Here is a 17,359-nt window from a genome sequence, read left to right as displayed (position 1 = left end):
TAAAACTGTTGCAGCATCTAAACAGTGCTCATTTTTAGCAACGGTTATGAAGCGTGGTTTGATGAGTGAGTCGTTTAGGCTGCTTCGTGGCATCAGTGTTAGCTCTTCTTGTTGTCGGTGCTGTTTATAATGCAGAGGCTGTTTAACTGCTTGAGATGTTTGATCTCCTCCAAAGCGCTTTAAAACAGAATATTCTGCGAGGAATTCAAATGGCTCGGATACGTTTGGTGGTTATGATTAGCTTTGTGCCGTCTCGTCTCTGCAGCAGTTTGGATGGCAGACTTTGAATGCATATTGGCACTGATTCACTACATAAGTAACTTTGCAACTCCATGTTAACTAACCCTTTTAAGAATATTAGGAAACTGTTAAGTTAGGGGTAGCAGAATAAGTTGACAAGGGGGCAGGATTTTCAAATTCTATGCAATTGTGTTGATAAAAGGAAACAAGCTACAATTCTCATTTCAAAATAATTTATTCTTTAGACATTCCTATTTAAATACAATAATCATCAGCTGTATGCAAAGTGACCAACATATGGTTTTCGACCACTAAAATAATTCTGGACATGGAGCCGCATTGCAATCTCCATATCTCTGGGCCTGAACCATATGGGACCCTGGACCACAAAACCAGTCTTAAGTCGCTGGGGTATATTTGTAGCAATAGCCAAAAATACATTATATGCGTCAAAATTATTGATTTTTCTTTTATGTCAAAAATCATTAGGAAATTAAGTAAAGATCATGTTCCATGAAGATTTGTTGTAAAATTCCTACTGTAAACCTATCAAAATGTAATTTTGACTTTGTAACTTTAAAGGTGATTTTCTCAGTATTTTGATTTTTTGCATCCTCAGATTCCAGATTTTCAAATAGATGTATCTTGGCCAAATATTGTCCTATCCTAACAAACCATACATCAATAGAAAGCTTATTTATTGAGCTTTCATATGACGTATATAGCTCAGTTTTTTAAAATTTAACCTTATGACTGGTTTTGTGGTCCAGGGTCACATATGGGACCTTGAAAATGATCATTCCAAAATAGAAGTTTATTAAGAACTAGAATCTAAAAGGATATTAAGATAACTTTAATACTACTTGAGTTACATGCACACAAATTTAGGAAAATGAGACAGTGCCATACATATGCCCACTTTTGTTTTGCCAATTGTTTTGATTGAGGGAAACAAGATACGTTTCTAATTTGCATCTGTATGCGAAGTGACCCAAATTTGGTTACTGACCACTGGAAATGTGTACAATTTAAGAATTTACTCATGGAGCCATATTTACATCCCAATATCTTTGGATCTGAACCATATATGGCCTTATAAATGGAGGTGCCAAAAGGAAAGTTTGTTAAGACCCCAAATCTAAAAGGGCATCAAAATATCTTTAACACTTATTGAGTTACATTGAATGCAAATTTTGAAGCGTATAATGCAACAAGATTGCTAAGGTCAACAGATTTTTCTAACAGACCTAGCAGTCTTTGTAAAAATAACATGATGATAGTGTCATCTTTCTGAAGTAATTTTATCCTCTATGTGATTTGGCTTTGCCATTTTGACCCCCCTCTATGAAACACTGGATTACTCAGTAAATATACATCTGTGACATTTAATATTGTGGCTTTCTTCCCTATACATGTTTATCTTTCTTTAGAAAAAATATTGACAAAATCAAAAACCTCTGGTTGAGTTAACACTAAATAACCCATCTGAGGTATTTTCGAATTGGATTGAGAAAAGGTTTACATTCTTTGCTTGTTTTTTTCTTTTCCCTTTTGACCGGATTATTTCATATCTACAGCACCTCTTCCAGTCGGATCGATTGAGGTGTTTATAAGAAGTCTTTTCAGTACGATTGAGCCATCAGTCCCATTACATTACACCAAACGTAGCTACTGAGTGTTTTGAGATTGGACAGCTTTGTGTTCATGTCGTACGATTTCTGTTTCGGTGATCCCAATTCACAATGTTAATTATTTCTGTGCTTTCAGATGGAGCATGAATGGTGAAGGGTGGAGAACAGCAGATTGCTGATGTCTGCGTGGCCTGCGTACCGTCTAGTTCCTTTTTCCAATCTAAACTGTTGTCTGGCATCTGGAGACGCTCTAGAATAACCAAAATGGCTACTTCACTGTGGAAATGTCCCTTGGTGCATGGACTTGTGTTAACTGTGATTTTTATACAATCTTCTGAAGGTAAGACCATCTCTATTGACTGCTGACATTTTTTTTAGAACTGTGTTTTGTAAATGTGCAACAGTTTCTTAGCACACCAATCAAGTCAACCTTTAATGTTGGTATTAGTTTGCAATTATTTTTTGACTAGTGTTGTCAAATATACCAGTACTTTGGTACCAAGTCAGTACTAAAAATTGTAGAAATGTAATGCCATTTATTCTGTAATACCAAGTACAGATGCAGATCAGATGCTTTCAAATGCTCTTATGCATGCCTGTTTCTGTTTGTGCTTTGTAGAGCGTCAAAGGTTTCTGTTTCTACATTGTGTTTTACCAGCTGTGAGCAATATAGCCATTGTAAACACGTCTGTTGAGCGCATGAACTCCATTGGCAATCAGAGGTGTTTAAGTTAGTCAGAATCCACTCAATAACACTCAAAACAGCAGAGCTCTGCTCTCTCGTGAATCCTCACATTATAACAAAGTTTGACGTAAACGTTTGTATGTTAAATGTTTGCATGAAGTAAACAATTTCTAGTAATTCATTATTAGAAAAAAAGATCTATATGCATGTGTTTATAGGATAAAGGATTGTTCCATATTTATTCATTTTTACTTTTATTTATACATTGAACTGCATTGCCTTGTGTTGTAGAGTTAGTGGAAATGTCTGTAATGTTAATGGATAATTTACCAGCAATGAGCTGCGCTTTTACCGTTTTATTTTTTACAGATGTATTTTTTACATTACGTTTTTCTGAATACTTGAAAAAACAACATTGTTGCTTGTGTGACATTACTTAACTTATCATGGCATATAAAAGACTAGAACTCTTACTCTTACAAGTCATATTATAGCTACACTCTTAAAAGTTTTCATCTTGCAGTGAAAGACACCCATGAAGTGTTTTTGTTTGTTCTTTGCAAGGTGAGTTAATGTCAACTCAAACATCATTAAAACAACAATACTGATGTTATATAAGTAGATAAATATGGCACACCCCTAGCTCATTTACTTTTTCATCATAAACTGTCCAGTGTGTCTCATAGTGTCATTACATTTTGATCCATTTTTCAGAAAACGGTACTTAATTTCTTAAGGCGAGACACTGCAGGTGAATAGGGTAAAAAAACTAACTAATTGCTATCATCTTACTTACCCAGCTGATTGATTACTTTGATAATTGCAAACTTTGTACTACAAGTTTTCTAAAATGTTAGGTTTAAATATGCAAATACATATTTCATTATTTAATGAAATATGCACTAATTTGCATTTCTAGTACAAAAAATCTAAACACTGGATGTCAGTTCTTGTTTAATTTTTTTTGACGTATTAATTCAGAAAAAACTTAGAACAGACAGGAACCACCTGTATTTTTTTTTTTTTACAATTTTTTGAGGAATAAAATGTTGTATAAAATCGAGCAAATTATATTTGAACAAATCCCTCTGTAAAATCCTTCAGAATATAGACAGGAATAAAAATGATTGATTGATTGAGATTTATTGCTTAGTGTAGAAGAAAAAACTCATTTTGAGAAAACAGCCTTTAAAATATGTATTGCAATTGAAATCTCTTGACACAAATAGACAAAGTGCTATAAATAAACACTTAGCATTGTTTTTTTGGATGTTTTCTTTCCACTAGTCTGAAAAAAACACTATGAAAAACCAAAAAGCCCAAAATCTCAAACTTGATAGGTGCACGAAAAAGCAGCATCTCCTTTCAAGTAAATATATCCAGATTCAAGAATGTTTAGATATTTGTACTGGAAAACAAGGCAAACCACAAAACCAGTCATATTTGGAATTGAGTATTGAGATTAATCTAAAAAAGCTGAATAGATAAGTTTTTCATTAATGTATGAGTATGAAATATTTGGCCGAGATACAACTATTTGAAAATCTGTAATCAGAGGGTGCAAAAAAAAAATCTAAATATTGAGAAAATCACTGTTAAAGTTGTCAAAATGACGTTTTTAGCAATGCATATTACTAATCAAAAATTAAGTTTTGATGTATGTTCATGGATCATAATACACAATGATTTTTGGCATAAAAGAAAAGTGTATAATTTTTACCCATACAATGTATTTTGGCTATTGCTACAAATATACCCATGCTACTTAATACTTGTTTTGTGGTCCAGGGTCACAAATAAGAAAATAATATTTTGCAGTGTAGGTTATCCTATTGTTTTATGAACACTGCTAATGTGGACATACTACTCGTTCCACATACAGTTTAACTACTATATGTGACCCTGGACCACAAAACCAGTCTTAAGTCGCTGGGGGTATATTTGTAGCAATAGCCAAAAATACATTGCATGGGTCAAAATTTTAGATTTTTCTTTTATGCCAAAAATCATTAAGAAATTAAGTAAAGTTCATGTTCCATGAAGATTTTTTGTAAAATTCCTACTGTAAACATATCAACATGTAATTTTTGATTTGTAACATGCATTGTTAAGAACCTAATTTGGACAACTTTAAAGGTGATTTTCTCAGTATTTTTGATTTTTTTGCATCCTCAGATTCCAGATTTTCAAACAGATGTATCTCAGCCAAATATTGTCCTATCCTAACAAACCATACATCATAGAAAGCTTATTTATTGAGCTTTCATATGATGTATAAATCTCAGTTTTGTCAAATTTAACCTTATGACTGGTTTTGTGGTCCAGGGTCACATATAGTTTGGAAGTATGCATATTTGCATGCAGCCGATGTCTTGTTTTTCTTTTGGATTTTAAAATGAAATCACCCCCAAAATGTTCTACATTTTGCTCATGTCATTTCCTGATCCAGTTGCCTCCTGTTCTCCCCATCATTTTCTATTTTGGCTCTATTCTGCTGTAATATATTATGAATACAATTGGCAAAGCCAAAAATGGAAAGCTGCAAAATGCAATCAGTGTAGAGGTTAGACCTGCAATTGCAATAATTCACTGGATTTGCTGATTCGACAAACTCTGAGAGCCTGAGAGAGCATGCACAGAAAACATTGTTAATATTGTCCAATGGAGTTACAGTTCTCATAGTCCGGATTAGTCTGATTTGGCGAGTTGTGTGAAAGAGTTTCATCTGTTTTAGCGTTTGCTAGCTCATGTCTGAATCATGAATATATGACATGGCTATAATGAATGATCACTGCATTGCCATGGGAAAAGTGTCCACAAGCGCACCAGAGATATGATTTATCCATCTGACACATGGCTTTGCCTCAATTTCAATCATCTATGAAACGAGCCATATCTTCAGCCCAAAAGCTGGCCAGAAAGAAGTTCTCAAAACAGCATGTATTTGGTTTTATGATCTAGATTTTAATGTATCCTTGTACATTTATTTGTGTTGATACTGCAGAAAAGAACTACTACTACTTTTAGCAATTGCTTTTTCCCCCCTCTAAGATGAGTTCAGAAGAGTTTTTCTTTGCCTAAAATGTGCCGCTTTGATCAGCTGACACATAATCAATTTTTATGTTTTGATTTTGGTTTATCTTTTATAACTTTGGGAATTGGGAGGTTTGGATCTGCACTCAGCTCTTTGTACATCAGTGTTTGTTTTTATCTGGCATTCATCTTCTAGTAGCGAGATGCATATTTCTGTGTTTCTTGTGTTCGGAATGACTTCTGGAAATATGGGATGCTTTAAAAACACCATTTCTTTTAGACAATTTTCCACACCATTAACCCCAGCTGAGTGCGTGTTTGATTCATCTTAGTGCTCAAGTAGACAAAATGGCGCAATTAAGACCACAGTGAAGAGTAATCTTAAAGGGGTCTTGACATGAGAAATCTAATTTTCTCTGATTGTTTGTTATGTAAGAGGTCTTTGAACCGTTAAAACATGCAAGTGTTATAGGTTAAAACATCCTCCTTAGTACACAAAAAATGCATTTATATAACCAAGCTCCAAAGGCATCTCATTTGGTATTCATTTTTATTTCAAAATATATGTTTACCAATCAAATCTGTAATTTATAAATAAATTAACTGAATTTATACTTTGCATTTTTCCCAACAATTGTATGCCATAAAGCTACATTCATGGTGAGAAATAAGTGGAAAAACAGAAAAAGTACAGCTGCATGCTAAAGTTTGGGAATCCCTTGCAGAATCTGTAAAAATGTGAATATTTTTAACAAAATAAGAGAGATCATACAAAATGCATGTTGTTTTTTATTTCATACTGCCCTGAGTAAGACATTTTACATAAAAGATGTTTACATACAGTCCACAAGACAAAAAAAATAGTTGAAATTAAGCTGAAATTATTAAAATAACCCTCTTCAAAAGTTTGGGAACCCTTGGTTCTTAATACTGTGTGTGGTTATGTGGATGATCTACTATTGTTTTTTTTGTTTTTTTTGTGATAGTTGTTCACGAGTCCCTTATTTGTGACCCTGGACCACAAAACCAGTCTTAAGTCGCTGGGGTATATTTGTAGCAATAGCCAAAAATACATTGTATGGGTCAAAATTATTGATTTTTCTTTTATGTCAAAAATCATTAGGAAATTAAGTAAAGATCATGTTACATTAAGATTTTTTTGTAAAATTCCTACTGTAAACCTATCAAAATGTAATTTTTGATTAGTAATATGCATTGTTAAGAACTTAATTTGGACAACTTTAAATGGGATTTTCTCAGTATTTTGATTATTTGCACCCTTAGATTTCAGATTTTCAAATAGATGTATCTCGGCCAAATATTGTCCTATCCTAACAAACATTACATCAATAGAAAGCTTATTTATTGAGCTTTCATATGATGCATACATCTCAGTTTTGTAAAATTTAACCTTATGACTGGTTTTGTGGTCCAGGGTCACATTTGCTCTGAACAGTTAAACTAAACACTGTTCTTCTGAAAAATCCTCCAGATCCTGCAGATTCTTTAGTTTTCAAGCATCTTTTGCATATTTGAACCATTTCCAGCAGTGACTGTGTAATTTTGAGATCCATCTTTTTACACTGAGGACAACTAAGGGACTCAAACACAACTATTAAAAAAGGTTCAAAGATACACTAATGCTCCAGAAGGAAACACGAGGCATTAAAAGCAGGGGGGTGAAAACTTTTGAACAGGATGAACGTCCAAATTTTTATTTTGTTAAAAAAAAATTCTATTTAGTATTGCCCTTTGGAAACAACAGAAGATCTTTGCTTGTTTCCCAGAAGACAAATGAATTATTATTTACCTTGATCTTCAGATTCCTCTCTTAATGCATTGTGTTTTCTTCTGGAGCATCAGTGAGTGTTTGAACCTTTTTTAATAGTTGTGTTTGAGTCCCTCAGTTGTCCTCAGTGTGAAAAGATGGATCTCAAAATCATACAGTCATTGTTGAAAGGGTTCAAATATGCAAAAAATGCTGTAAAACCAAAGAATCTGCGGCACCTGGAGGATTTTTCTGAAGAACAGTGCTCAGTTTAACTGTTCAGACCAAACAAGGGACTCACGAACAACCATCACAAAACAAAAACAAAAAAAACGTTGTAGATCATCCAGGTAACCACACACATTATTAAGAATTAAGGGTTCCCAAACTTTTGACGGGGGTTATTTAAAAAATGTCAGCCTTTTTTTTGTCTAATGGACTATTTACATCTTTTATGCAAAATATCTTACTCAGGACAGTACTAAATAAAAAATAACATACATTTTGTATGATCTCTCTTATTTTGTTAAAGTATTCTGTAAGGGGTTCCCAAACTTTCGCATGCCACCGTATAGATTTGTACACGCATGGGTGGACGTTTTTTGGTAAATTTACCCCCAAAACCCCAAATTTTCTGAAAGTTTCCGCCTCTTTGCAACCCTAGTCTTAATGCATTTGCAAAGTTTGGTTCCAGTACTAAAAACTGTGCATTTTAAGAAATCTCTTCTGGGTTAACCTCAACCAGAATGTGTCATGAGAGTTAATGATATGCATCCCTAGTATGTTTGTATTTATTTATTTGATATCATTCTACAGAGTAGCAATGTGAGTTCATTTAATTTTAAAATGTTTTGTTCCAGTTAGTAAAGCTCAGGTAATGTTTTTTTAACCCGGTTGTCAGTAGCAGGGAGAAAGCGCTATGAACGGATTGTGTTTTGATTGGAAAGACACAAGGTTGCCTACGAGAGCTAAAGCTGTCACTTTTATATAGACTTTCTACACAGACAGCGGTCCATATCATTTTGAATTATTAGGGATCGTTTTAAAAGTTTGCACGTAATATGGGCTACTGACTTAGTTTAACTACAGTAAGCCTGAACAATTAGTTTTAAAGCCTTCTCATTTCCTGGAACACGTCCAGTAATTGTAAATTCTTCCTCTGTGTTATGATGAGCCGTATTATAGATTACTGCTGTAATCCTTGGAGGATTATGAGTATATGCTTCATTATGATTCAGCTCTCTGCTGGAAAAACCCGCTTTACCTGTCATTGCCTGTGATATAGGCGGCCGAAAGGTCATTTGGCCTATTAATATACTACATTAATCAGGATTATTGTGATTAATCACACCTAACAATACAATTATGATCATAAATATTGAATACATGTTGTATAATCAAGTATTTATCAATACTAATAATGATACTCCTACTAAATGAATTGATTTTTATTTATTTATTTTTTAATTTCTGAGATCAAAAGAGTAATTAGTGAGTAATTAAAAAGAGTAATTCAGTGTTATATTCTGAAAACCATCACTGTAGAACCTTATCACTTTTATGACATCTTAAATATAAATAAACTCACATAAAACCACACATATGTCATATTCAGCTTGTATTTTTGCTTTCTATTTAGAGAAAATAAGCCCAGATCGTGTCTGTCAAAACAAAGCTTATTTTATAAGTAAAGGTCTCTAGTTGAAAACTTAGTATTAATATTTTTATGTAAGCATTGGTCAACTCAAAAAAAACAAAAAACAAAACTGTGCATAAAAACAATTTCCCCTTTAGAAATTGCTGGTCAGTTTCACTAATTACAAGGAAACCATGAGTAGCACTTTGAAACATGAATTTTTAAATTTGAAAATTCAAATTTGAATTGGAATTTTGAATTTGAATTTAAATTTAAATTAGAATTTTGAAGTAAAAAAACTGGTAAAACACTCTTCATAATCTTTGCTTGCGTCTTTGAAAATAGATTTTTACGATGTAATTCCTTGTCCATGGAAGCAGAGATTTGTTTCAGATGATATTGTGGCTGAATGAACCTTCATTTGAGGTTGCGAGGCTGGTGTTGGCCTGTTTTTATCTGTGTCCATGACAGACGGAGGGAAAGCTCAGGAGCTGAATTCCAGCAAACCACGGCTGGACCTCAAACCGTACATGAGCTCCTCCCTGGACAATGTATTATATCACTGTAAGCTTCAGCAAAATCCTTTCCTGATTTCTGTGGCCCGATTCCTCGCACACAGCATGCAGTCCTTCTCTGGCAGTCTTGAAAAGAGGCCTGCCATATTTTGCTATTCCAATATGACAGGCCAAACAAGAAATGGCTGAGGAGACATTGGCTTCTGAAAGGACACACTTAAGAAAAAAAAGAGCAAAATTGCTTAAAGAAGTGCTTCAGATCATTAAGTGCCTAGCTTGTTTAAAAACAGTAAGATATCTGTCCAGAACCATTTTAATTTAAATCGGAAACAAAGAAAAGTGTTAGATTTCAAGTTTTTTGTTCACAAATCAAAATTTTAATTCTAATCTACCAGTGTTTTCAGTTAAAAACCAAAGTTGAAGTACCTAACATGAGGTAAATGCATAGAGTTGTTGGTAGGAGAGTGTGTTCACGTCATTTAGATTCTGAGAGTTCCTTCACATTATTCATTTCCATCTAATCAGTGCACTGCATTATGCATGAGGTCAGATAACAGCGCAAAATTCAAGTGTCATGAAATGAGTTTCAGCACTGTTCATTCACCTCTGTGTTGTCCTTGCCATCTCATAACCTAATTCATATTCGCAAAAAACAATCTGCAAATGCACAACCAACGCTGGGTTAAAAGCAACCCAATTTGGGTCACTTTTGTGGGTGAACCCAGATACAAACTGTTGTTTAAAAGCTATACTGCTGAGTTCAAATGAACCCCAAATTGGCTGGAAAGTAAAATCAGTTAACACATGCTGAATAATTTCAGTAACAACACAGGCAACAGTAATAATCAAAAGGGAAAGAGTAATTGATAAACAAGAACTCCTCGAAATAGACAAAAGGGTAAACATTTGTACATGTAATAATAGCGAACCGGCACTTATACAGCTAAACAAAATAGCTTTTTTACAAGATTTGCAAGAACATTGTTAAATATTGCATTATGAACATTTAAGACCAAATTTGTACAGTTATTTCTTTGAACAATAAAAGTAGTTTCACTGCTGCAGCCAAACCATAAGGCTGAGCAACACCAAGAAACTTGACAACCTGCAATAAACACTGAGAATCAGAAATAAACTGTTATAGCTCTATATACATTTCTGCAAAAACTGAAAAAAAAAAAAAAACATGGCTGTACAAATCACTGCATTTTCTAATAAGAGGTAGTAGAACTCAGACAGCTTTTATTCCTTTTCGCACAAAGTGTGATTCACCGGTAGATTTAATTAATAAAGCCTTATTTTCACACAATTACTTGCAGAATGCAATGTTATGACTTCGAAACAATTTTAACATCCTGCACGATTTGAAAACTGATACTTTTCAACATTGTCATCATATACTATGAAAGCCCGTTTCTTTCAGTCAATAAAAAAGGTAATTGTAACCTATTTTATCTCAAATCTGAGACAAGTTATAGTCAGAATTGCTAGATATAAAGTCAGAATTCAGACTTTTTTCTTGCAATTGCGAGTTTGTATATCGCAATTGACTTTTTTTCTTAGAATTGTGTGATATAAACTTGCAATTGCCAGCTAAACAGTCCAGTTCTAAGGAGGAAAAAATGATATATTCACAGAATTGCAAGTTTATGTCATGCAATTCTGACTTTATAACTCCCATTTGAGAGTTTATATCATGTAATTGCAGCCTTATTTCTCAGAATTGTGAGTTTATATCATGCAATTCTGACTTTATTTCTCAGATTTGCAAGTTTATATCTCACAATTCTGACTTTATAATTCCCAATTGTGAGTTTATATAATGCAATTGCAACTTTATTTCTCAGCATTGCGAGTTTATATCATGCAATTGCGACTATATCTTAGAATTGTGAGTTTATATCTCGCAATTCTGACTTTATAACTTGCAATTGTGAGTTTAAATTATGCAATTCTGACTGAGTTTTATATAATACAATTGTGACTTTTATAGTTTATATCATGCAATTGCAACTTTATTTCTCAGAATTCAGAGAAAAAAGTTAGAATTGTGAGATGAGTCGCAATAACCTTGTTTTATTCAGTTGTGAAAAATGGGCTTCTATACATATACAGCTTCATGAGTTTTCTAATTCGTTCCCAGCACCAAGCAATACGGCGTTGCGCCTGAGGGATGAAGAGCTCCGGAACGAACCCCGTAAAACTACGGTTCGACAAAACGGCTCAAATTTGCATAAAGAAGTTTAAATAGCACGGCTGCATCAACAAATGCGTTTTTGTATCACTTTTGCATTTGTTAACATTATCAGTTAGGTTTAGGGTTGAGTTTGGTGTAAGGGATATTTCCAACACGATAGAGCATTAACCTTTAGCAACACGCTCCGGATATTTGATTTCTGAACAGCCGCAATATGTACCTCAAAGCAGCGTAATAAAAACGCAGCAATACGTGCCTCTACCAGTGTAATAAAAACGTGTTTTAGCGTCACTCTCTAAACATTTCACTTTGAAACTGCCGCAAAACTGCAGAAATGTACTGTATATAGAGGCATGCATTTTTTTATGAGCCTGGGTTGGATTAAAAGATGCTTGTCAAACACGCTGACTGCTTTTCCATACTCATATGTTTCTTCATCTCTATAGCGAGTGTGTTCCAGGTCTGTTGTGGATTAGTCACAGTCTGGAACCTGGTTTTGTCTGTCAAGGTTTAGTTTTGCCCTTCAGTTTCAGTGTTTTTTTTTTTTTTTTTTTTTTTGCAAGCATTTTACATAGAGTTGTCATCAAAAGTTTACATAAACCTTGGATAATCTGCCAAATGTTAACTATTTTAGCAAAATAAGAAGGATTATAAAAAAAATGCATGTAATTTTTATAACTATTTTTTTAGTACTGTGCTGTTTGGAAGCATGTTTCCACCACTGAATAAAAAAAAAATAATAAGTAGGTTTTTGTGACTTCTCACAATTCTATCAGAATTGTGAAATATAAACTAACAATTGTGAGTTATAAAGTCAGAATTGCGTGATATAAACATGCAATTCTAAAAAAGTTGGAATTGTGAGGTATAAGCTTTTTTGTAACTCGCAATTGCAAGAAAAATGTCAGAATTGCGAGATACAAGCTTGCAATTGTGAGAACAAAAGTCAGAATTATGAGTTTGCAATTCTGACTTTATTACTTAAAATAAAAGTCGCAATAAAGGTTATTCAGAAGTTTTTTTCTTAAAATTGCGAGATGCAAACTCGCAATTCTGACTTTTTCCTCAGAATTGTGAAATATAAACTCACAATGGCAAGTTAAGTCAGTATTGCTGGATATAAGGTCGCAATTCTGTAAACAAGTCAGGCTTTTTTCCCTCCTCAGAGCTGGAATTGCAAGAAAAAAGGTCAGAATTGCGAGATACAAACTCACAATGGCAAAAAACATTGGGTTTACATCCTGCAATTCTGACTTATTTCTTGCAGTTGCGAGTTTGTATCTCGCAATTCTGACGTTTTTTCAGAATTGGGAAATATAAACTTACAATTGTGAGTTATAAAGTCCAGCTCTGAGGAGAAAAAAAAAGACTGACATGTTCACAGAATTGCAACTTTATATTTAGCAATTCTAACTTTATAACTCAAAATTGTGCAATTATATCTCACAGCTCTTAGAAAAAAAGACAGAATTGCTAAATGTAAACTCTTAATTGCGAGAACAAGTCAGAATTGTGAGATAATTACCTATTTTATTTTTTATTCAGTGGAGGAAACGGGCTTCCATAGTCCTGACTACATAGATGTTTATATATATTTATTACATTGCTTCTAGCATGCTTTGCGGCTGACTCATTTATCATTTTTTGGTGCAATTTCAGAATTTTATGTACAGCATCATGGGTAATATAGTCTTTCACCACAAATTCCGCTATTAAACACATTTAAGTTAATGTGAAACTTAAACCAGACCGTTTCAGTCTATACTGTACCAGGTGCGCTACTGAGCAAGTTTACTGTGTCAAAAAAGCCATAAAATGGAGCTGGTTATGCGATGCAAACAACAAATTGCGTTAGTTTACAAATGAAACACTGTGATGAAAAGGTTTTAAGGTCATACCATATTATTGTTCAATAATCTGTCCCTTTAATGATAATTTAAGTGATAAGGAATTAAAGTTGTTGCACCAGTGTTCATTTCAGCAGGAAACTGCAGTGAATTGTATGTATAGGTAGGTTTTTGGAGTTCTGCGGAAAGGTAAGTAGAGGCAAGTTTTAATAATGCAATTAAAAAATTCCTGCAGCTTTCCAGCTCACCTAAGATCAATAGGTCAAGTCATTTCTGTGCCGCTAGCATCACAAATCCAAGTGTTTATGAAACTGCAAAAATAATGAATAATTCATTTAAAGTAAGTTTCATAAACACTCCCTATATGCCAGTTTTCAGCTCCCTAAATCGGACAGTCCCGACCCAAACGCATGCCTTCGGTGTGAGTCACTGTCACTGTGTCGGGCTTTTTTAGATGCTCACATAAACAGAGCAGTTTTTGATGATGCCACAAAATCATTATGTGTAGTGTTTGGTAAACTGTTGTTTTGCCTTGTGGTGCATTTTGGCACAAGTGCATCTTTTTTTTCTGATGGAAAGAATTCCTCGAACAACTGAAATTTAGAGGCTGAAGTGCTGAGAAGAAAGAAACTTTAAAAAAAAAGGACAAATACTGCATTTTAAGAGTCGAACCCCCCTCTCGATCCATCTAAATCCTTTTGGAAACTACAGTACAGCACAGTGAGCTCCGCATTGCTCTGTATATTGGATTATAGGCACTCGAGAGCAGTTTGCACATTTTCCTTTTCTTCTGAAGCTACTTGGCGTCCAGTAATAAGGGAAGAGAATCACAAAAAAGACAAGTAGGCTCAAGAAGTCCCTGCTGGGTCTACTGTGGGACTTCTCATACTTTTCTAAAGATGACACCATCCTTTTCTCCTCTCCACCCATTTTTCTGTCTGAGAAATCCCCCGTGGAGTCCGGGACACAATGGGGGCCGGTCGAGGGGGAGTGTGTTGCATTTGCATGCAGCTGTTTGCTGTTCCTAAAGCCACAAAGGCCAATCAAATTTGCATTAATGGAGGGTGACAGGCAGGAATCCTGCTGGAACCGACGACCCTCACACTCGCACGCTTGGGAGACGCGCTGCTTTTCTGCCTAAATGCTCACTGAGCGTGGATTTTTTTCCTTGAGGAAAGTTAGAAATGATAGATAATGTTAACAAAACTGCCTGCTAATGGCCTAAACATAAAATATTTAATGTTATGTCATAAGTGTGTGTGTATACATATATATGATATATGACATGTAAGATTATATATAATCTGCTGCTCAACAGAACTTTATTTATTTATTTATTTATGCGTCTCAAAGCAGCTCGACTCACAGTAAACTTTTCTTAGTAACTTAGTTTATGCATTTCTGAAATCATTTGGATTCACTTCATTCACACATTTACATAATTTGCAACAATCCTCTGGAAGTTTATAGAATTTCTGCAGAATAAAACCTTGAGGATTTGAAATGTAAAACAGGTTGTTAAAAGGTTTTAAAAAGTTAAAATGTAAAACTAAAGAAATAAATGTGGATTTTGTGTGTGTGACCCTGGATCGCAAAACCAGTCTTAGTGCGTCTTTATTTGTAAAAATGGTCAAAATACATTGTATGGGTCAAATTATCTATTTTTTAATGCCAAAAATCATTAGTTTCATGAAGATATTTTGTAATTTTCCTACCGTAAATATAGCAAAACGTATTTTTTTATTAGCAATATGCATCGCTAAGAACTTTATTTAGACGACTTTAACATTTTCCCAGTGTTTGGTTTTTTTTTTTTTTTTTTTTTTTTTTTTGCACCCTCATATTCTAGATTTTCAAATAGTTGTATCACAGCCACAAATTGTGTGTACATATAAATAGTAAAAACGAAATTTATTCAGACAACTTCAACATTTCTCACATTATCACAGTTTATTCTCTATGGTTTAAAAAATGGTAATAAAATATGACAAGAGCTCAGATTAAAAACTGTGTCAGAACAAATTTATTTTGACAGAAAGGTATGTTAGTAACTGTTAGAATGACAATATTTACACAGCTATCAATACTTTGTTGATTAATTACCAATCAATGCTTTATTTGGTTCGGTCTCTGGTGTAAAAATGTCACATTAGCTATTAAAGAAAAAACAATTAAGCAAAACATGGTTATGTCAAAATGTCTGAATAATTTTTGGTCCCAAATTTTGATCAGTTTTACTGGTAGTCAGTTTACTTTATTTTGCTATCTTCACTTAAATGAACTATAGTTTCCTACGCCACTAGTAAAAAATATCCAGATTATATAAACAATATATAGTGTAAATATGTATGTGTGTCAAAGAAATTACAAAAGTGATTTTATGTCCATAGGACGCACATTAAATGTAAGTAAAGTGTCTACTTTTAAGGTTTCAAATATGTTTTTGAAGAAAAAAAATATCAATTTTGGTTGAAATAATGTTACATTGTCATTCAGTGTAACACAATATTTATGTAAAAATTCAAACAACATGCTTATTCTGACTTGTGCATATTAAAATATATAAAATAGTAAGGGAGCATGTTAAATTTTGTGTTTTAAATGAGTAAAAAAAATCTTACTGACAAATGAGTCTTACTTTTCAGAATTCTGTAAATTCTGAAAAGTGTAATATAATTTTTTTTGCTCAAAAATAAAACCCCAAAAATAATAATGCAATTAAATTAAACAGAAAATGTTTTACAATTTTTTTGAAAAACAACAATTGAAAGCAGTATTACACCTACTTTTTCTCATCTTTGACCCATATATATGTATATATTATAAATAAATAAATAAATAGTTTCTACATTTATTACATTCACTTAACTGAAAACTCATAAAAAAAATAATTTCCACATTTATTATATTCACTTAACTGAGAACTCGTTATAAAAAAAAATAAAATTAATTTAAAAATTCCACATTTATTACATTCACTTAACTGAGAACTCGTTATAAATAAATTCAAACAAATTAAAAAATAAATTCCACATTTATTACATTCACTTAACTGAGAACTCGTTATAAAAAATAATAATAATAATTTCCACATTTATTACATTCACTTATCTGAGAACTCGTTATAAATAAATTCAAACAAATTAAAAAAATAAATTCCACATTTATTACATTCACTTAACTGAGAACTCGTTATAAATAAATTACAATAAATTATAAAATAAATAATGTCCACATTTATTACATTCACTTATCTGAGAACTCATTATAAATAAATGCAGAAAAAATTAATAAAATAAAATAATTTCCACATTTATTACATTCACTAAACTGAGAACTCATTATAAATAAATATATATATATATATATATATATATATATATATATATATAAATCCACATTTATTTCTTCAGGTTTACATTTTTTAACCTTTTTATATCATTTCAAATCCTCAAGGTTTTATTCTGTGGAAATTCTCTAAACTTCTGTCCTCAGTAATGTTGGAAATTATGCAAATGTGTGAATAAAGTGAATCAAAATGCATTCAGAAATGCATAAATTGTGCATACAGAGATAGACTTGGTAAGAAAAGTTTACTGTGAGTCGAGCTGCTACGAAATGCAAACACTGAAAAAAAAAACATAGAATAAATAAATAAAGTTCTGTCGATCAGCAGAAAATGGAGTATATTGTGCAACGATATTGGCTATGCTGGCTTGAGCCCACAGCAAACACCAGGAAGATGCATAAAAACATCTACTTTTCCAGCCACTGACCAGAATTCCTGATAAAATTCCAAGAGGAACG

General features: G+C 33.0%; 1 protein-coding gene across 5 annotated transcripts in view; it reads left to right on the top strand.

Moving 5' to 3' along the window:
* LOC141345017 (adhesion G protein-coupled receptor L2-like) overlaps positions 1-17,359 on the top strand; it is a 171,921-nt gene that overhangs the window by 35,734 nt on the left and 118,828 nt on the right. For all 5 annotated transcript variants that reach the window (XM_073849914.1, XM_073849911.1, XM_073849912.1 and 2 more), the window contains exon 2: positions 2,008-2,211. In XM_073849914.1, coding sequence (XP_073706015.1) covers positions 2,019-2,211 — 193 coding nt within the window. In that variant the 5' untranslated portion in view covers positions 2,008-2,018. The remainder of the gene's footprint in view (positions 1-2,007; positions 2,212-17,359) is intronic.

This window comes from Garra rufa, chromosome 10 (genome assembly GCF_049309525.1).
Source record: "Garra rufa chromosome 10, GarRuf1.0, whole genome shotgun sequence".
Lineage (NCBI taxonomy): Eukaryota > Metazoa > Chordata > Actinopteri > Cypriniformes > Cyprinidae > Garra > Garra rufa.
Note: the sequence above shows the minus strand (reverse complement) of the source record. Positions and strands in the feature narration are given on the sequence as shown.